Source organism: Monodelphis domestica, chromosome 3 (genome assembly GCF_027887165.1).
Source record: "Monodelphis domestica isolate mMonDom1 chromosome 3, mMonDom1.pri, whole genome shotgun sequence".
In the NCBI taxonomy this organism is placed as follows: domain Eukaryota; kingdom Metazoa; phylum Chordata; class Mammalia; order Didelphimorphia; family Didelphidae; genus Monodelphis; species Monodelphis domestica.
Genome location: NC_077229.1, coordinates 343,572,527 through 343,593,076, shown reverse-complemented (window position 1 = coordinate 343,593,076; position 20,550 = coordinate 343,572,527). Strand labels below are relative to the sequence as shown.

General features: G+C 47.9%; 4 protein-coding genes across 4 annotated transcripts; all 4 read right to left on the bottom strand.

Moving 5' to 3' along the window:
- On the bottom strand, positions 1-721 carry LOC130458002 (DNA-directed RNA polymerase II subunit RPB4-like). The gene has a single exon (XM_056820893.1). It carries the CDS (start codon positions 568-570, stop codon positions 142-144), a length of 429 nt encoding a protein of 142 aa, XP_056676871.1. The 5' UTR covers positions 571-721; the 3' UTR covers positions 1-141.
- Positions 722-6,440: 5,719 nt separating this feature from the next.
- On the bottom strand, positions 6,441-7,226 carry LOC130458001 (DNA-directed RNA polymerase II subunit RPB4-like). The gene has a single exon (XM_056820892.1). The coding sequence runs from the start codon at positions 7,073-7,075 to the stop codon at positions 6,647-6,649; it is 429 nt and encodes a 142-aa protein (XP_056676870.1). The 5' UTR covers positions 7,076-7,226; the 3' UTR covers positions 6,441-6,646.
- Positions 7,227-13,155: 5,929 nt separating this feature from the next.
- On the bottom strand, positions 13,156-13,649 carry LOC130458000 (DNA-directed RNA polymerase II subunit RPB4-like). Its single transcript, XM_056820891.1, has one exon. The coding sequence runs from the start codon at positions 13,582-13,584 to the stop codon at positions 13,156-13,158; it is 429 nt and encodes a 142-aa protein (XP_056676869.1). The 5' UTR covers positions 13,585-13,649.
- Positions 13,650-19,665: 6,016 nt separating this feature from the next.
- LOC130457999 (DNA-directed RNA polymerase II subunit RPB4-like) lies at positions 19,666-20,159 on the bottom strand. Its single transcript, XM_056820890.1, has one exon. It carries the CDS (start codon positions 20,092-20,094, stop codon positions 19,666-19,668), a length of 429 nt encoding a protein of 142 aa, XP_056676868.1. The 5' UTR covers positions 20,095-20,159.
- Positions 20,160-20,550: the final 391 nt, after the last annotated feature.

The following is a 20,550-nucleotide window of genomic DNA, read 5'->3' as shown; positions in this document are numbered from 1 at the left end:
CCTTGTCCCTAGGAGGCTCGACCAGCTTTTGTGACTGACATTTCTGAATAGTCTCTGGAGAGAGTTGGAGTTCTTCTTAGTTGCAGAAGACTTCTGGGAAATTTCCTCTTTGGTGTTCACTGAAGGGCTGGGTTCCTGCTCTTAATACTGGAAGCTCCTCTTGGTCTGAATATCATCAAGGACCTCTTGCAAGTCTTCATCTTCCAATCGACCGGCTAGGCTTGGAATCAGAGCCTTGGCCTCCTCTGCTGTCTCAGGACAAAGGTTTGCTAAAGCAGCCACCTCAAACTTGTGGAGCTTCTTCTGGAGTAACAAACCCTGAACACTAGCAATGGTTTCCCTGTTTTGAAAACGACTAAAACGGGCAGCATAATCTAAAGTTTTCCAGAAAACCACTGGAAGTTCTCGTGCATCCTGCCCACTTTCATGCTGTTGCTTTCGATGCTCTAGCAGCATGTGCACTTCTGAATTGAGGAGAGTTTGTGCTGTTTCAAACTCTCTGGGAAAGACAAGCTGCGAGGCTTCTTCCTCCACATGGCCAGCACCAGGGTCTCTCCCTCCAGCAGCCATCACCCTCTTTCTCTGCCCCAAAGGCAGGGCTGCAAGCAGAAGTGTGCCCTGAGGGAAGGAGGGGACTTGCCCCAGTTAGTCAAGAATTTGAGGAAATTCTGTTGTCGCCGATATTCTATCTCAAGCCAGAAATTTCTGTACAAAATAGAGGAAGCCTTAAAGTAAAAAAAGTGAAGGAGATAGAAAAGTTCTTTATCCTCTCTGTCTCTGTCTCTGTCTCTGTCTCTGCCTCTGTCTCTGTCTCTGTCCCTGCCTCTGTCTGTCTCTCTCTAGCCAGGAGAGTATCTGCACAAGAGTGACTCAAGTCCCAGGAGCCTTGGGTTCTTATGGTGCTTTTTTGTCCCCGCCCCTCTTCACAGGGGCCAATCACAGTTTTCAAACTGTCTAGCCCTGCCCAGAGGGCAGTGCTTGTGGGAACCAGTTCTCCCCTTCTGGAGGGGTGGCTACACATCAAGAGGGTTCACACCTTCCTGGCTGCCTGGGTTTCTGAAGGTGTGAACTCTGCTCAGAGGATGCACAAGTTTGGCACTGACTTAGTAGGGTGCAGCTCTAAGTGACTTGGGACTTCTCCATGACCCTGGTAGCTTGTCACCCAGGACTAGGGAGGGTCTTCAATCTCTTGCTGATTCCCTTCCAAAGTAGACAAAGGAGAGTTGATCCCTTCTTCACAATGTAAGCAGGGCTACCTCAGTGAGGTTAACTCAGAAGAGGCAAAGGGAAGAAAGGATTCCCTTTCCCAAGTGTAAACTCAGAGAGACCAAAGTGTTCCCTTTAAAAGTGGCAAACAGGATGGCTCTGTTGGGCCAAGGTTTGCCATTGACCACCCCCCAGGAACTTGATTCAGCTAGAAGAGCACAGGAAGAACCTGGCCTCACTCTTCTGCCTCAGCCCAAGATGTCCAGGTTTTCTGAAAAAAAAAAATTCAATATTTGGGGGTGACAGAATTTGGAGGACTGCATGGGCTTCGCTTTAGATGGAAAGAGTTGGTCTTTTTCAGCCTAAGGACTCGTGTGGTGCTGGGTAAAGCCCTTTCCTTCCACTCTTCTGGCCTTTGAGTCTTTTCTGACTATTTTCCTGGAGGAGAATTTTAGAGACCTCGTATGTCTCTAGTAGGCCTGGTGCTAGCACAGCCAAGCATGCCAAGACAAGCCTCAGTTTCTCATGGGAAAACTTGGGGCCACAGCAACTCTTGTAAGGTTCGTTTCTGTTGTGTCATGGCCAGATAGCCTTGGACCCTCACAAAGGAGGTTTCCTCTAGAGCTCAGCTCCCATTCTGGCCAACCAAGGGACACATAGGATTTCAATCCACATTGAAGTGACTACTCTGTTTCAGACACTGTGCTAGTCAATGAGATACCTTGATCTGAGAGTCTGGATACCCTGAGGCCTGTGGTTCCTGCCTCTCAATCTGAGTCCTGTCCTCAGGTTGCCCATATTCCCCACCATGTTTTTTGTCCTTTTCTTTTTCACATTTCAAGGTGGTCTCCTGATAAGCACCTGTTTTACATTCCAGATACATGAGAGTACCCTAAACTGCACAGTTCACTCCAAGGTTCCCATTGGAGCCGACTCCAAGCCTGCTGCCCTGTTATTTCATGACAAGTAATGGTCATTGAATGACCCAGTGGAACTGCTTGTCAACACCTGGAAGAGAAAGGGAAGGGGGGAGGGAGGCATGAATCTTGTAAGGGAGGAAAATGTTGTGAAAACTTCATATCAAAAAGTGGAACTGAGCATTTCCTGTTGTATTATAGCTCCCCTTGATTACTTCCCTTGTCTGGAGTGGGGATTTTGGGGTGTCTGCATATAACAAGATATACCCCCCCTTACCGCTCAAACAATTGGGCCAAGATGAGATGCCCACAAATGTGGTTTCATTGCTTACTCAAAGGATGGGGACACTGTGCTTCAAGGAGACCCCAAGATTTACAAGTGAACTCTCAATTCAAAAGAAACTCATCCAATATCCTCTTCCTATGCAAAAGATTCCTCATTAAGAGCTTTTGTGAGAAGAGACTGGGAAGGGGAAAGGAGAAGGGAGAGTGAAACTGTTATCTAATGATTCCAATCATCTCCATTTGGTGTTTCAGGAAGAGTGATCTAATGTCCCTACTGATAACCAAAACTATATTGAAGACACTCATTTCTTAGTGGCTCCATACACCCCTCATTTCTCATTAATGAAAAGGGATGTCAACAGGAGACTTTGGAAAGTTCATTTACTGGGGCTCCCACATAGGAATTTGTTTCTATTCTTCCCTGTGGAAACTGTTTTCTCTGGTGATTTTTCTTGGGCTGACACAATGTGAGAGCTTTTAAACAGAGCACATTATTGAACACCAGAAAATTCATACTGGAGAGAAACCTAGTGAATGTACTGACTGTGGGAAATCCTTCAAGTACTGCTCATTTCTTACTCAGCATCAGTACTGAAAGTGGAGCCAAGCCCTATGAACACTCTGAATGTGAACAAAACGTTCAAATACCTCGTGGTCCTTCCATCAGAACTCATACTGAAGAGAATCATTGATGTGTATAGTGAAGGTGGCAAAACCTTCTGACAGGTCAGCCATGGATTTCCATCAGGATTCCAAAGGAGGAAAACCATGAGGGTAGTGAATGTGGGAGAGCTTTCTAAGAGAAGTTTGCTCTTCTCACCCATCAGAAAACACTTGAAAGGAAATTTAGTAAATGTACTGAATGTGGGAGAGTCTTCAGACTACCATGAATGGGGGGGGGGGGAAGTTAACTTGGATTTCTTTTCTTAAATACCCGAATCTAGGTGAAATTTGCCCAGGTGGCTATGATGTTGTTTGTTCTGTGAGTAAAAGAAGACGTTGTAGTTGCAGGGAATGTGACCACCATTAGACTGCTGCTAGCCCTACAGGTTCAAGTAGCATGGTACTCTAGTTCTGTGTGTGTAGAAAAATGGCCACTTTTTGTTTTTTAATATGGAAGACTGTTTTCATTTCAGTTTATTCAATTACATGTGGAAACAATTTTTGATTTTCCATTTAGAAATCAGATTCTTTCCCTCCCCGTCCCCCAGGCAATAAAGAGTCAGATATGAGCTATAGCAATGCTTTCATAAGAGGTTTACCTATTGCTGAATCCGTGAGAGAAGATGCACATCACCCTTCCAGTCAGGTCTCAGCAAATGAAGTGGAAGATGGCGTACTCTGATCTACCATCCGATTCCAAAAATTCATTGCTTGGGTGTTGATCGTATTTTTCCATCATGAGTCCCTTGGGAATGCCTTGGAAACTTTGCTGATGATTTAATCCTTCAGAGTTGATCACTATTCTCCTTCCAGTCATCAGTTTACATGATATCAGTTCACATCTTTTCCTAGACTTTTCTGTGCTCATCCTATTCATGTTCTAGGGCACAATGGTATCCATTTTGACAATATCGGGGACTTCCTGGTAAAGGTGGCTCCCTTCCTCTCCTCAGACCCAATGGCACAGATGACCTCAAACCTCGCCTCCCCCACCCCCAGAAAAGACACCATCCTCATAAGAAGGGAGAGGCCCCACACCAAGGCTCAGCAGTGAAGGTAGGTGGGACTCTGTCATTTCCCCAATCTAAGGGAATGAAAAGCTGACCCACCCTCCCGGAGCCACCACACCAAGGGAGCCAGAGTTGAAGTCAGCACTGGCCAGAATCCACCAGTGAGGGAGGGGCTGCCCAGGACTGAACAAGGGGCAGCCCCAGGTCTGGGGACCTGACCAAGACCACCAAGGACCTAGTCCTGTGTGAGTAGAAACAGGGGAAAGGGCAGCAGGTGGGCAAGGGGAGCTCAGATCTCTGGCTCAGAGAAGTAGTGTGCTCTAATCAAGGAGTGTGTGAAGGGATCCCCTGAAGTGAGCCAGGGGCACCCACAGGTCTTGGGAGTGAACTGAGACTACCCAAGGCCTACAGGTGAGAGCAGGAACAGCCGAAAACCCCGGCAGGCACCTGTTGGAGAGGAGCATTTTGGTTTCTTCCTGCCCCCACTCAGGTCTTTCCACCCCTGGCTGAGCTCCTTCTGAACCTCCTCTTCTTGGGAGTCAAGCCCAGGGAAATCTTGCCCTGACTGAGCGGTCCCTTCTGAGCCAGAGGCTCCCCCAGCAGCCTGGCCTTTTCTCCCCTTAGCTTCAATTGGGTGAATGGTACCTTGTGCCTTCCTGGCCAGGCCTTTCCCTGCAACAGAAGCCATCTTCTGCAAAAACGTGTGTCCAATTCCTTTGGGGTGCCTTGCCCAGCTGCCCGGGTCTGTGAAAGGTTTGGCTCCTCCCACCCAGCCTTTCTGGCTGGCTGGACAATCACCAGCTGCTTGTCACTTCTGTGGGCCCAAATCTTGAGGCCAGTCCAGCTGCTTCACGGGCCTCTCTTGCTCCTCGGAATCCTCCTGCTCTGCTTGCTTCAGGCCAGCTCCAATGAAATTCACCGGGAGTCCAAAGGTCTCTGGAGGGAGCCATGGCCTGCAGAGCTGGGCCTCTCCTGCTCAGCCCATACTCCCTCTGTGGCCTCCTCCTTGGTCTGCCCATGACGCTGCCCCTTGGGCTGGAATGCATTCTGGAGGTCCCAATCAGGGATCTCAAAGTTCTCCATCTCATCTTCTTCCTCATCCATGGCTCCTTCACCCTGTCTCTAGAGATGGGACAGCCACATGGTGGCAGCCTCTCTGGGGGACTTGGAAGGGACCTCCCTGACAACTGTGCCACCCGCCGGCACCACACCCCCCCACCCCCAGCTTCCGCCTGACCTACAAATGCTTCTTTGGCTCCTTCAGGGTCCATCTCTAGCAATATGTTCTTCAAGTGTATCATGTCTCTCTCTCGAGACGGGAAAATTACTAGCTAGTCAATAATTTTTGGAATAGAAAAATAATTTGATTTCCTTAGACTGTCTACTGCCTAGGAATTGCACAATTAACTAGACATCCACTATAGAATCTACCCCTGCCCCCTTTCGTTCTAGGATGACATCAAGTGGCAGTAACTCGATTTTGTAGCATGGGAGAAGCAAGTGCCAAAGATATTGGCATGACCTTTCAGAAACGGATGCTAAGTTTGGGGCCACACAAGTGCCCCAAATGGAGCTCATGGTGATGACTCCACCAGAATGAAATCTCATTCTCCGGTCTTCCCAGAGAACACCCTATGGTATAGAGCAGCTCTACACTGAATGGTATTTAAAATCTGGATCCGGGACTAGTTTCAACTCAGAGAGGACCCTGTCCCAAGGCAGCTGTCAGAATAAATCCCACAAATGCCCTCCTGCTCCAGAACCTTGCAGCCTTCAGGATATACCAGGGGCCACACTGAGCCTCCTCAACCAGGCCTCTTTTGACCTTATGATTGTACAGTGATGCCCCCCCCAACTGCTAGGATTTTCTCCATCTTCTTCCCTCTGTATTTCTTGGACAAATGAACTCCATGGTGCTTCAAAATGACAAGCTGTTCGGTTGTTCTGCTCCTTCAGAATTTCAAACACTTAGGAATAGGTTCCCTTTGATTTTTCCTTTTTAGGTTTAGGAGACCCCACTCTCTGTCTTAGTCATGCTGTTTGTCCATATTCTAATCTGGGTTGATATTTCAAAATGGCTTGAAATTCAAGCCAGAAATGTGAATGAAAACGGAGTGCCAAATTCAGTGATATAAGGCAGTCATGAATATGCCACAGGTATTTCCTGGCTAAATTCTGCCACTCAGTCTTCCCCCTTCATCAATTCCATTGAAGAGGAGGGATGGAAAGGTGAAAGCAAGCACCTAGACTCTGGTCCAATACCTCCCCTGGAAACCCTTCATTAGAGGAAATCATCCCCAAGTCCCTTGGAGATTGAAGTGGCACTCCTGGCCTTTGGCACAGGTCAAACATTCCAAAGGTCAAAAAGAATCCTAACTGGTCAGGAGTTTGCATGACATGTGGATGCAAGGGGACTCTGCATGGCCTTGTCCCTAGGAGGCTCGACCAGCTTTTGTGACTGACATTTCTGAATAGTCTCTGGAGAGAGTTGGAGTTCTTCTTAGTTGCAGAAGACTTCTGGGAAATTTCCTCTTTGGTGTTCACTGAAGGGCTGGGTTCCTGCTCTTAATACTGGAAGCTCCTCTTGGTCTGAATATCATCAAGGACCTCTTGCAAGTCTTCATCTTCCAATCGACCGGCTAGGCTTGGAATCAGAGCCTTGGCCTCCTCTGCTGTCTCAGGACAAAGGTTTGCTAAAGCAGCCAACTCAAACTTGTGGAGCTTCTTCTGGAGTAACAAGCCCCGAACACTAGCAATGGTTTCCCTGTTTTGAAAACGACTAAAACGGGCAGCATAATCTAAAGTTTTCCAGAAAACCACTGGAAGTTCTCGTGCATCCTGCCCACTTTCATGCTGTTGCTTTCGATGCTCTAGCAGCATGTGCACTTCTGAATTGAGGAGAGTTTGTGCTGTTTCAAACTCTCTGGGAAAGACAAGCTGCGAGGCTTCTTCCTCCACATGGCCAGCACCAGGGTCTCTCCCTCCAGCAGCCATCACCCTCTTTCTCTGCCCCAAAGGCAGGGCTGCAAGCAGAAGTGTGCCCTGAGGGAAGGAGGGGACTTGCCCCAGTTAGTCAAGAATTTGAGGAAATTCTGTTGTCGCCGATATTCTATCTCAAGCCAGAAATTTCTGTACAAAATAGAGGAAGCCTTAAAGTAAAAAAAGTGAAGGAGATAGAAAAGTTCTTTATCCTCTCTGTCTCTGTCTCTGTCTCTGTCTCTGCCTCTGTCTCTGTCTCTGTCCCTGCCTCTGTCTGTCTCTCTCTAGCCAGGAGAGTATCTGCACAAGAGTGACTCAAGTCCCAGGAGCCTTGGGTTCTTATGGTGCTTTTTTGTCCCCGCCCCTCTTCACAGGGGCCAATCACAGTTTTCAAACTGTCTAGCCCTGCCCAGAGGGCAGTGCTTGTGGGAACCAGTTCTCCCCTTCTGGAGGGGTGGCTACACATCAAGAGGGTTCACACCTTCCTGGCTGCCTGGGTTTCTGAAGGTGTGAACTCTGCTCAGAGGATGCACAAGTTTGGCACTGACTTAGTAGGGTGCAGCTCTAAGTGACTTGGGACTTCTCCATGACCCTGGTAGCTTGTCACCCAGGACTAGGGAGGGTCTTCAATCTCTTGCTGATTCCCTTCCAAAGTAGACAAAGGAGAGTTGATCCCTTCTTCACAATGTAAGCAGGGCTACCTCAGTGAGGTTAACTCAGAAGAGGCAAAGGGAAGAAAGGATTCCCTTTCCCAAGTGTAAACTCAGAGAGACCAAAGTGTTCCCTTTAAAAGTGGCAAACAGGATGGCTCTGTTGGGCCAAGGTTTGCCATTGACCACCCCCCAGGAACTTGATTCAGCTAGAAGAGCACAGGAAGAACCTGGCCTCACTCTTCTGCCTCAGCCCAAGATGTCCAGGTTTTCTGAAAAAAAAAAAATTCAATATTTGGGGGTGACAGAATTTGGAGGACTGCATGGGCTTCGCTTTAGATGGAAAGAGTTGGTCTTTTTCAGCCTAAGGACTCGTGTGGTGCTGGGTAAAGCCCTTTCCTTCCACTCTTCTGGCCTTTGAGTCTTTTCTGACTATTTTCCTGGAGGAGAATTTTAGAGACCTCGTATGTCTCTAGTAGGCCTGGTGCTAGCACAGCCAAGCATGCCAAGACAAGCCTCAGTTTCTCATGGGAAAACTTGGGGCCACAGCAACTCTTGTAAGGTTCGTTTCTGTTGTGTCATGGCCAGATAGCCTTGGACCCTCACAAAGGAGGTTTCCTCTAGAGCTCAGCTCCCATTCTGGCCAACCAAGGGACACATAGGATTTCAATCCACATTGAAGTGACTACTCTGTTTCAGACACTGTGCTAGTCAATGAGATACCTTGATCTGAGAGTCTGGATACCCTGAGGCCTGTGGTTCCTGCCTCTCAATCTGAGTCCTGTCCTCAGGTTGCCCATATTCCCCACCATGTTTTTTGTCCTTTTCTTTTTCACATTTCAAGGTGGTCTCCTGATAAGCACCTGTTTTACATTCCAGATACATGAGAGTACCCTAAACTGGACAGTTCACTCCAAGGTTCCCGTTGGAGCCGACTCCAAGCCTGCTGCCCTGTTATTTCATGACAAGTAATGGTCATTGAATGACCCAGTGGAACTGCTTGTCAACACCTGGAAGAGAAAGGGAAGGGGGGAGGGAGGCATGAATCTTGTAAGGGAGGAAAATGTTGTGAAAACTTCATATCAAAAAGTGGAACTGAGCATTTCCTGTTGTATTATAGCTCCCCTTGATTACTTCCCTTGTCTGGAGTGGGGATTTTGGGGTGTCTGCATATAACAAGATATACCCCCCCCTTACCGCTCAAACAATTGGGCCAAGATGAGATGCCCACAAATGTGGTTTCATTGCTTACTCAAAGGATGGGGACACTGTGCTTCAAGGAGACCCCAAGATTTACAAGTGAACTCTCAATTCAAAAGAAACTCATCCAATATCCTCTTCCTATGCAAAAGATTCCTCATTAAGAGCTTTTGTGAGAAGAGACTGGGAAGGGGAAAGGAGAAGGGAGAGTGAAACTGTTATCTAATGATTCCAATCATCTCCATTTGGTGTTTCAGGAAGAGTGATCTAATGTCCCTACTGATAACCAAAACTATATTGAAGACACTCATTTCTTAGTGGCTCCATACACCCCTCATTTCTCATTAATGAAAAGGGATGTCAACAGGAGACTTTGGAAAGTTCATTTACTGGGGCTCCCACATAGGAATTTGTTTCTATTCTTCCCTGTGGAAACTGTTTTCTCTGGTGATTTTTCTTGGGCTGACACAATGTGAGAGCTTTTAAACAGAGCACATTATTGAACACCAGAAAATTCATACTGGAGAGAAACCTAGTGAATGTACTGACTGTGGGAAATCCTTCAAGTACTGCTCATTTCTTACTCAGCATCAGTACTGAAAGTGGAGCCAAGCCCTATGAACACTCTGAATGTGAACAAAACGTTCAAATACCTCGTGGTCCTTCCATCAGAACTCATACTGAAGAGAATCATTGATGTGTATAGTGAAGGTGGCAAAACCTTCTGACAGGTCAGCCATGGATTTCCATCAGGATTCCAAAGGAGGAAAACCATGAGGGTAGTGAATGTGGGAGAGCTTTCTAAGAGAAGTTTGCTCTTCTCACCCATCAGAAAACACTTGAAAGGAAATTTAGTAAATGTACTGAATGTGGGAGAGTCTTCAGACTACCATGAATGGGGGGGGGGGAAGTTAACTTGGATTTCTTTTCTTAAATACCCGAATCTAGGTGAAATTTGCCCAGGTGGCTATGATGTTGTTTGTTCTGTGAGTAAAAGAAGACGTTGTAGTTGCAGGGAATGTGACCACCATTAGACTGCTGCTAGCCCTACAGGTTCAAGTAGCATGGTACTCTAGTTCTGTGTGTGTAGAAAAATGGCCACTTTTTGTTTTTTAATATGGAAGACTGTTTTCATTTCAGTTTATTCAATTACATGTGGAAACAATTTTTGATTTTCCATTTAGAAATCAGATTCTTTCCCTCCCCGTCCCCCAGGCAATAAAGAGTCAGATATGAGCTATAGCAATGCTTTCATAAGAGGGTTACCTATTGCTGAATCCGTGAGAGAAGATGCACATCACCCTTCCAGTCAGGTCTCAGCAAATGAAGTGGAAGATGGCGTACTCTGATCTACCATCCGATTCCAAAAATTCATTGCTTGGGTGTTGATCGTATTTTTCCATCATGAGTCCCTTGGGAATGCCTTGGAAACTTTGCTGATGATTTAATCCTTCAGAGTTGATCACTATTCTCCTTCCAGTCATCAGTTTACATGATATCAGTTCACATCTTTTCCTAGACTTTTCTGTGCTCATCCTATTCATGTTCTAGGGCACAATGGTATCCATTTTGACAATATCGGGGACTTCCTGGTAAAGGTGGCTCCCTTCCTCTCCACAGACCCAATGGCACAGATGACCTCAAACCTCCCCTCCCCCAGCCCCAGAAAAGACACCATCCTCATAAGAAGGGAGAGGCCCCACACCAAGGCTCAGCAGTGAAGGTAGGTGGGACTCTGTCATTTCCCCAATCTAAGGGAATGAAAAGCTGACCCACCCTCCCCGAGCCACCACACCAAGGGAGCCAGAGTTGAAGTCAGCACTGGCCAGAATCCACCAGTGAGGGAGGGGCTGCCCAGGACTGAACAAGGGGCAGCCCCAGGTCTGGGGACCTGACCAAGACCACCAAGGACCTAGTCCTGTGTGAGTAGAAACAGGGGAAAGGGCAGCAGGTGGGCAAGGGGAGCTCAGATCTCTGGCTCAGAGAAGTAGTGTGCTCTAATCAAGGAGTGTGTGAAGGGATCCCCTGAAGTGAGCCAGGGGCACCCACAGGTCTTGGGAGTGAACTGAGACTACCCAAGGCCTACAGGTGAGAGCAGGAACAGCCGAAAACCCCGGCAGGCACCTGTTGGAGAGGAGCATTTTGGTTTCTTCCTGCCCCCACTCAGGTCTTTCCACCCCTGGCTGAGCTCCTTCTGAACCTCCTCTTCTTGGGAGTCAAGCCCAGGGAAATCTTGCCCTGACTGAGCGGTCCCTTCTGAGCCAGAGGCTCCCCCAGCAGCCTGGCCTTTTCTCCCCTTAGCTTCAATTGGCTGAATGGTACCTTGTGCCTTCCTGGCCAGGCCTTTCCCTGCACCAGAAGCCATCTTCTGCAAAAGCGTGTGTCCAATTCCTTTGGTGTGCCTTGCCCAGCTGCCCGGGTCTGTGAAAGGTTTGGCTCCTCCCACCCAGCCTTTCTGGCTGGCTGGACAATCCCCAGCTGCTTGTCACTTCTGTGGGCCCAAATCTTGAGGCCAGTCCAGCTGCTTCACGGGCCTCTCTTGCTCCTGGGAATCCTCCTGCTCTGCTTGCTTCAGGCCAGCTCCAATGAAATTCACCGGGAGTCCAAAGGTCTCTGGAGGGAGCCATGGCCTGCAGAGCTGGGCCTCTCCTGCTCAGCCCATACTCCCTCTGTGGCCTCCTCCTTGGTCTGCCCATGACGCTGCCGCTTGGGCTGGAATGCATTCTGGAGGTCCCAATCAGGGATCTCAAAGTTCTCATCTCATCTTCTTCCTCATCCATGGCTCCTTCACCCTGTCTCTAGAGATGGGACAGCCACATGGTGGCAGCCTCTCTGGGGGACTTGGAAGGGACCTCCCTGACAACTGTGCCACCCGCCGGCACCACGCCCCCCCACCCCCAGCTTCCGCCTGACCTACAAATGCTTCTTTGGCTCCTTCAGGGTCCATCTCTAGCAATATGTTCTTCAAGTGTATCATGTCTCTCTCTCGAGACGGGAAAATTACTAGCTAGTCAATAATTTTTGGAATAGAAAAATAATTTGATTTCCTTAGACTTTCTACTGCCTAGGAATTGCACAATTAACTAGACATCCACTATAGAATCTACCCCTGCCCCCTTTCGTTCTAGGATGACATCAAGTGGCAGTAACTCGATTTTGTAGCATGGGAGAAGCAAGTGCCAAAGATATTGGCATGACCTTTCAGAAACGGATGCTAAGTTTGGGGCCACACAAGTGCCCCAAATGGAGCTCATGGTGATGACTCCACCAGAATGAAATCTCATTCTCCGGTCTTCCCAGAGAACACCCTATGGTATAGAGCAGCTCTACACTGAATGGTATTTAAAATCTGGATCCGGGACTAGTTTCAACTCAGAGAGGACCCTGTCCCAAGGCAGCTGTCAGAATAAATCCCACAAATGCCCTCCTGCTCCAGAACCTTGCAGCCTTCAGGATATACCAGGGGCCACACTGAGCCTCCTCAACCAGGCCTCTTTTGACCTTATGATTGTACAGTGATGCCCCCCGACTGCTAGGATTTTCTCCATCTTCTTCCCTCTGTATTTCTTGGACAAATGAACTCCATGGTGCTTCAAAATGACAAGCTGTTCGGTTGTTCTGCTCCTTCCGAATTTCAAACACTTAGGAATAGGTTCCCTTTGATTTTTCCTTTTTAGGTTTAGGTTTAGGAGACCCCACTCTCTGTCTTAGTCATGCTGTTTGTCCATATTCTAATCTGGGTTGATATTTCAAATTGGCTTGACATTCAAACCAGAAATGTGAATGTAAATGGAGTGCCAAATTCAGTGATATAAGGCAGTCACGAATATGCCACAGGTGTTTCCTGGCTAAATTCTGCCACTCAGTCTTCCCCCTTCATCAATTCCATTGAAGAGGAGGGATGGAAAGGTGAAAGCAAGCACCTAGACTCTGGTCCAATACCTCCCCTGGAAACCCTTCATTAGAGGAAATCATCCCCAAGTCCCTTGGAGATTCAAGTGGCACTCCTGGCCTTTGGCACAGGTCAAACATTCCAAAGGTCAAAAAGAATCTTAACTGGTCAGGAGTTTGCATGACATGTGGATGCAAGGGGACTCTGCATGGCCTTGTCCCTAGGAGGCTCGACCAGCTTTTGTGACTGACATTTCTGAATAGTCTCTGGAGAGAGTTGGAGTTCTTCTTAGTTGCAGAAGACTTCTGGGAAATTTCCTCTTTGGTTTTCACTGAAGGGCTGGGTTCCTGCTCTTAATACTGGAAGCTCCTCTTGGTCTGAATATCATCAAGGACCTCTTGCAAGTCTTCATCTTCCAATCGACCGGCTAGGCTTGGAATCAGAGCCTTGGCCTCCTCTGCTGTCTCAGGACAAAGGTTTGCTAAAGCAGCCAACTCAAACTTGTGGAGCTTCTTCTGGAGTAACAAACCCCGAACACTAGCAATGGTTTCCCAGTTTTGAAAACGACTAAAACGGGCAGCATAATCTAAAGTTTTCCAGAAAACCACTGGAAGTTCTCGTGCATCCTGCCCACTTTCATGCTGTTGCTTTCGATGCTCTAGCAGCATGTGCACTTCTGAATTGAGGAGAGTTTGTGCTGTTTCAAACTCTCTGGGAAAGACAAGCTGCGAGGCTTCTTCCTCCACATGGCCAGCACCAGGGTCTCTCCCTCCAGCAGCCATCACCCTCTTTCTCTGCCCCAAAGGCAGGGCTGCAAGCAGAAGTGTGCCCTGAGGGAAGGAGGGGACTTGCCCCAGTTAGTCAAGAATTTGAGGAAATTCTGTTGTTGCCGATATTCTATCTCAAGCCAGAAATTTCTGTACAAAATAGAGGAAGCCTTAAAGTAAAAAAAGTGAAGGAGATAGAAAAGTTCTTTATCCTCTCTGTCTCTGTCTCTGTCTCTGTCTCTGCCTCTGCCTCTGTCTGTCTCTCTCTAGCCAGGAGAGTATCTGCACAAGAGTGACTCAAGTCCCAGGAGCCTTGGGTTCTTATGGTGCTTTTTTGTCCCCGCCCCTCTTCACAGGGGCCAATCACAGTTTTCAAACTATCTAGCCCTGCCCAGAGGGCAGTGCTTGTGGGAACCAGTTCTCCCCTTCTGGAGGGGTGGCTACACATCAAGAGGGTTCACACCTTCCTGGCTGCCTGGGTTTCTGAAGGTGTGAACTCTGCTCAGAGGATGCACAAGTTTGGCACTGACTTAGTAGGGTGCAGCTCTAAGTGACTTGGGAATTCTCCATGACCCTGGTAGCTTGTCACCCAGGACTAGGGAGGGTCTTCAATCTCTTGCTGATTCCCTTCCAAAGTAGACAAAGGAGAGTTGATCCCTTCTTCACAATGTAAGCAGGGCAACCTCAGTGAGGTTAACTCAGAAGAGGCAAAGGGAAGAAAGGATTCCCTTTCCCAAGTGTAAACTCAGAGAGACCAAAGTGTTCCCTTTAAAAGTGGCAAACAGGATGGCTCTGTTGGGCCAAGGTTTGCCATTGACCACCCCCCAGGAACTTGATTCAGCTAGAGGAGCACAGGAAGAACCTGGCCTCACTCTTCTGCCTCAGCCCAAGATGTCCAGGTTTTCTGAAAAAAAAAATTCAATATTTGGGGCTGACAGAATTTGGAGGACTGCATGGGCTTCGCTTTAGATGGAAAGAGTTGGTCTTTTTCAGCCCAAGGACTCGTGTGGTGCTGGGTAAAGCCCTTTCCTTCCACTCTTCTGGCCTTGGAGTCTTTTCTGACTATTTTCCTGGAGGAGAATTTTAGAGACCTCGTATGTCTCTAGTAGGCCTGGTGCTAGCACAGCAAGCATGCCAAGACAAGCCTCAGTTTCTCACGGGAAAACTTGGGGCCACAGCAACTCTTGTAAGGTTCGTTTCTGTTGTATCATGGCCAGATAGCCTTGGACCCTCCCAAAGGAGGTTTCCTCTAGAGCTCAGCTCCCATTCTGGCCAACCAAGGGACACATAGGATTTCAATCCACATTGAAGTGACTACTCTGTTTCAGACACTGTGCTAGTCAATGAGATACCTTGATCTGAGAGTCTGGATACCCTGAGGCCTGTGGTTCCTGCCTCTCAATCTGAGTCCTGTCCTCAGGTTGCCCATATTCCCCACCATGTTTTTTGTCCTTTTCTTTTTCACATTTCAAGGTGGTCTCCTGATAAGCACCTGTTTTACATTCCAGATACATGAGAGTACCCTAAACTGGACAGTTCACTCCAAGGTTCCCGTTGGAGCCGACTCCAAGCCTGCTGCCCTGTTATTTCATGACAAGTAATGGTCATTGAATGACCCAGTGGAACTGCTTGTCAACACCTGGAAGAGAAAGGGAAGGGGGGAGGGAGGCATGAATCTTGTAAGGGAGGAAAATGTTGTGAAAACTTCATATCAAAAAGTGGAACTGAGCATTTCCTGTTGTATTATAGCTCCCCTTGATTACTTCCCTTGTCTGGAGTGGGGATTTTGGGGTGTCTGCATATAACAAGATATACCCCCCCCTTACCGCTCAAACAATTGGGCCAAGATGAGATGCCCACAAATGTGGTTTCATTGCTTACTCAAAGGATGGGGACACTGTGCTTCAAGGAGACCCCAAGATTTACAAGTGAACTCCCAATTCAAAAGAAACTCATCCAATATCCTCTTCCTATGCAAAAGATTCCTCATTAAGAGCTTTTGTGAGAAGAGACTGGGAAGGGGAAAGGAGAAGGGAGAGTGAAACTGTTATCTAATGATTCCAATCATCTCCATTTGGTGTTTCAGGAAGAGTGATCTAATGTCCCTACTGATAACCAAAACTATATTGAAGACACTCATTTCTTACTGGCTCCATACACCCCTCATTTCTCATTAATGAAAAGGGATGTCAACAGGAGACTTTGGAAAGTTCATTTACTGGGGCTCCCACATAGGAATTTGTTTCTATTCTTCCCTGTGGAAACTGTTTTCTCTGGTGATTTTTCTTGGGCTGACACAATGTGAGAGCTTTTAAACAGAGCACATTATTGAACATCAGAAAATTCATACTGGAGAGAAACCTAGTGAATGTACTGACTGTGGGAAATCCTTCAAGTACTGCTCATTTCTTACTCAGCATCAGTACTGAAAGTGGAGCCAAGCCCTATGAACACTCTGAATGTGAACAAAACGTTCAAATACCTCGTGGTCCTTCCATCAGAACTCATACTGAAGAGAATCATTGATGTGTATAGTGAAGGTGGCAAAACCTACTGACAGGTCAGCCATGGATTTCCATCAGGATTCCAAAGGAGGAAAACCATGAGGGTAGTGAATGTGGGAGAGCTTTCTAAGAGAAGTTTGCTCTTCTCACCCATCAGAAAACACTTGAAAGGAAATTTAGTAAATGTACTGAATGTGGGAGAGTCTTCAGACTACCATGAATGGGGGGGGGGGAAGTTAACTTGGATTTCTTTTCTTAAATACCCGAATCTAGGTGAAATTTGCCCAGGTGGCTATGATGTTGTTTGTTCTGTGAGTAAAAGAAGACGTTGTAGTTGCAGGGAATGTGACCACCATTAGACTGCTGCTAGCCCTACAGGTTCAAGTAGCATGGTACTCTAGTTCTGTGTGTGTAGAAAAATGGCCACTTTTTGTTTTTTAATATGGAAGACTGTTTTCATTTCAGTTTATTCAATTACATGTGGAAACAATTTTTGATTTTCCATTTAGAAATCAGATTCTTTCCCTCCCCGTCCCCCAGGCAATAAAGAGTCAGATATGAGCTATAGCAATGCTTTCATAAGAGGTTTCCCTATTGCTGAATCTGTGAGAGAAGATGCACATCACCCTTCCAGTCAGGTCTCAGCAAATGAAGTGGAAGATGGCATACTCTGATCTACCATCCGATTCCAAAAATTCATTGCTTGGGTGTTGATCGTATTTTTCCATCCTGAGTCCCTTGGGAATGCCTTGGAAACTTTGCTGATGATTTAATCCTTCAGAGTTGATCACTATTCAAAATTTCTGTTCCTGTATAGTGTCCTTCCAGTCATCAGTTTACATGATATCAGTTCACATCTTTTCCTAGACTTTTCTGTGCTCATCCTATTCATGTTCTAGGGCACAATGGTATCCATTTTGACAATATCGGGGACTTCCTGGTAAAGGTGGCTCCCTTCCTCTCCTCAGACCCAATGGCACAGATGACCTCAAACCTCCCCTCCCCCAGCCCCAGAAAAGACACCATCCTCATAAGAAGGGAGAGGCCCCACACCAAGGCTCAGCAGTGAAGGTAGGTGGGACTCTGTCATTTCCCCAATCTAAGGGAATGAAAAGCTGACCCACCCTCCCCGAGCCACCACACCAAGGGAGCCAGAGTTGAAGTCAGCACTGGCCAGAATCCACCAGTGAGGGAGGGGCTGCCCAGGACTGAACAAGGGGCAGCCCCAGGTCTGGGGACCTGACCAAGACCACCAAGGACCTAGTCCTGTGTGAGTAGAAACAGGGGAAAGGGCAGCAGGTGGGCAAGGGGAGCTCAGATCTCTGGCTCAGAGAAGTAGTGTGCTCTAATCAAGGAGTGTGTGAAGGGATCCCCTGAAGTGAGCCAGGGGCACCCACAGGTCTTGGGAGTGAACTGAGACTACCAAAGGCCTACAGGTGAGAGCAGGAACAGCCGAAAACCCCGGCAGGCACCTGTTGGAGAGGAGCATTTTGGTTTCTTCCTGCCCCCACTCAGGTCTTTCCACCCCTGGCTGAGCTCCTTCTGAACCTCCTCTTCTTGGGAGTCAAGCCCAGGGAAATCTTGCACTGACTGAGCGGTCCCTTCTGAGCCAGAGGCTCCCCCAGCAGCCTGGCCTTTTCTCCCCTTAGCTTCAATTGGGTGAATGGTACCTCGTGCCTTCCTGGCCAGGCCTTTCCCTGCACCAGAAGCCATCTTCTGCAAAAGCGTGTGTCCAATTCCTTTGGTGTGCCTTGCCCAGCTGCCCGGGTCTGTGAAAGGTTTGGCTCCTCCCACCCAGCCTTTCTGGCTGGCTGGACAATCACCAGCTGCTTGTCACTTCTGTGGGCCCAAATCTTGAGGCCAGTCCAGCTGCTTCACGGGCCTCTCTTGCTCCTCGGAATCCTCCTGCTCTGCTTGCTTCAGGCCAGCTCCAATGAAATTCACCGGGAGTCCAAAGGTCTCTGGAGGGAGCCATGGCCTGCAGAGCTGGGCCTCTCCTGCTCAGCCCATACTCCCTCTGTGGCCTCCTCCTTGGTCTGCCCATGACGCTGCCGCTTGGGCTGGAATGCATTCTGGAGGTCCCAATCAGGGATCTCAAAGTTCTCATCTCATCTTCTTCCTCATCCATGGCTCCTTCACCCTGTCTCTAGAGATGGGACAGCCACATGGTGGCAGCCTCTCTGGGGGACTTGGAAGGGACCTCCCTGACAACTGTGCCACCCGCCGGCACCACGCCCCCCCACCCCCAGCTTCCGCCTGACCTACAAATGCTTCTTTGGCTCCCTCAGGGTCCATCTCGAGCAATATGTTCTTCAAGTGTATCATGTCTCTCTCTCGAGACGGGAAAATTACTAGCTAGTCAATAATTTTTGGAATAGAAAAATAATTTGATTTCCTTAGACTGTCTACTGCCTAGGAATTGCACAATTAACTAGACATCCACTATAGAATCTACCCCTGCCCCCTTTCGTTCTAGGATGACATCAAGTGGCAGTAACTAGATTTTGTAGCATGGGAGAAGCAAGTGCCAAAGATATTGGCATGACCTTTCAGAAACGGATGCTAAGTTTGGGGCCACACAAGTGCCCCAAATGGAGCTCATGGTGATGACTCCACCAGAATGAAATCTCATTCTCCGGTCTTCCCAGAGAACACCCTGTGGTATAGAGCAGCTCTACACTGAATGGTATTTAAAATCTGGATCCGGGACTAGTTTCAACTCAGAGAGGACCCTGTCCCAAGGCAGCTGTCAGAATAAATCCCACAAATGCCCTCCTGCTCCAGAACCTTGCAGCCTTCAGGATATACCAGGGGCCACACTGAGCCTCCTCAACCAGGCCTCTTTTGACCTTATGATTGTACAGTGATGCCCCCCGACTGCTAGGATTTTCTCCATCTTCTTCCCTCTGTATTTCTTGGACAAATGAACTCCATGGTGCTTCAAAATGACAAGCTGTTCGGTTGTTCTGCTCCTTCCGAATTTCAAACACTTAGGAATAGGTTCCCTTTGATTTTTCCTTTTTAGGTTTAGGTTTAGGAGACCCCACTCTCTGTCTTAGTCATGCTGTTTGTCCATATTCTAATCTGGGTTGATATTTCAAAATGGCTTGAAATTCAAGCCAGAAATGTGAATGTAAACGGAGTGCCAAATTCAGTGATATAAGGCAGTCACGAATATGCCACAGGTATTTCCTGGCTAAATTCTGCCACTCAGTCTTCCCCCTTCATCAATTCCATTGAAGAGGAGGGATGGAAAGGTGAAAGCAAGCCCCTAGACTCTGGTCCAATACCTCCCCTGGAAACCCTTCATTAGAGGAAATCATCCCCAAGTCCCTTGGAGATTCAAGTGGCACTCCTGGCCTTTGGCACAGGTCAAACATTCCAAAGGTCAAAAAGAATCCTAACTGGTCAGGAGATTGCATGACATGTGGATGCAAGGGGCTCTGCATGGCCTTGTCCCTAGGAGGCTCGACCAGCTTTTGTGACTGACATTTCTGAATAGTCTCTGGAGAGAGTTGGAGTTCTTCTTAGTTGCAGAAGACTTCTGGGAAATTTCCTCTTTGGTTTTCACTGAAGGGCTGGGTTCCTGCTCTTAATACTGGAAGCTCCTCTTGGTCTGAATATCATCAAGGACCTCTTGCAAGTCTTCATCTTCCAATCGACCGGCTAGGCTTGGAATCAGAGCCTTGGCCTCCTCTGCTGTCTCAGGACAAAGGTTTGCTAAAGCAGCCACCTCAAACTTGTGGAGCTTCTTCTGGAGTAACAAACCCCGAACACTAGCAATGGTTTCCCTGTTTTGAAAACGACTAAAACGGGCAGCATAATCTAAAGTTTTCCAGAAAACCACTGGAAGTTCTCGAGCATCCTGCCCACTTTCATGCTGTTGCTTTCGATGCTCTAGCAGCATGTGGACTTCTGAATTGAGGAGAGTTTGTGCTGTTTCAAACTCTCTGGGAAAGACAAGCTGCGAGGCTTCTTCCTCCACATGGCCAGCACCAGGGTCTCTCCCTCCAGCAGCCATCACCCTCTTTCTCTGCCCCAAAGGCAGGGCTGCAAGCAGAAGTGTGCCCTGAGGGAAGGAGGGGACTTGCCCCAGTTAGTCAAGAATTTGAGGAAATTCTGTTGTTGCCGATATTCTATCTCAAGCCAGAAATTTCTGTACAAAATAGAGGAAGCCTTAAAGTAAAAAAAGTGAAGGAGATAGAAAAGTTCTTTATCCTCTCTGTCTCTGTCTCTGTCTCTGTCTCTGCCTCTGCCTCTGTCTGTCTCTCTCTAGCCAGGAGAGTATCTGCACAAGAGTGACTCAAGTCCCAGGAGCCTTGGGTTCTTATGGTGCTTTTTTGTCCCCGCCCCTCTTCACAGGGGCCAATCACAGTTTTCAAACTATCTAGCCCTGCCCAGAGGGCAGTGCTTGTGGGAACCAGTTCTCCCCTTCTGGAGGGGTGGCTACACATCAAGAGGGTTCACACCTTCCTGG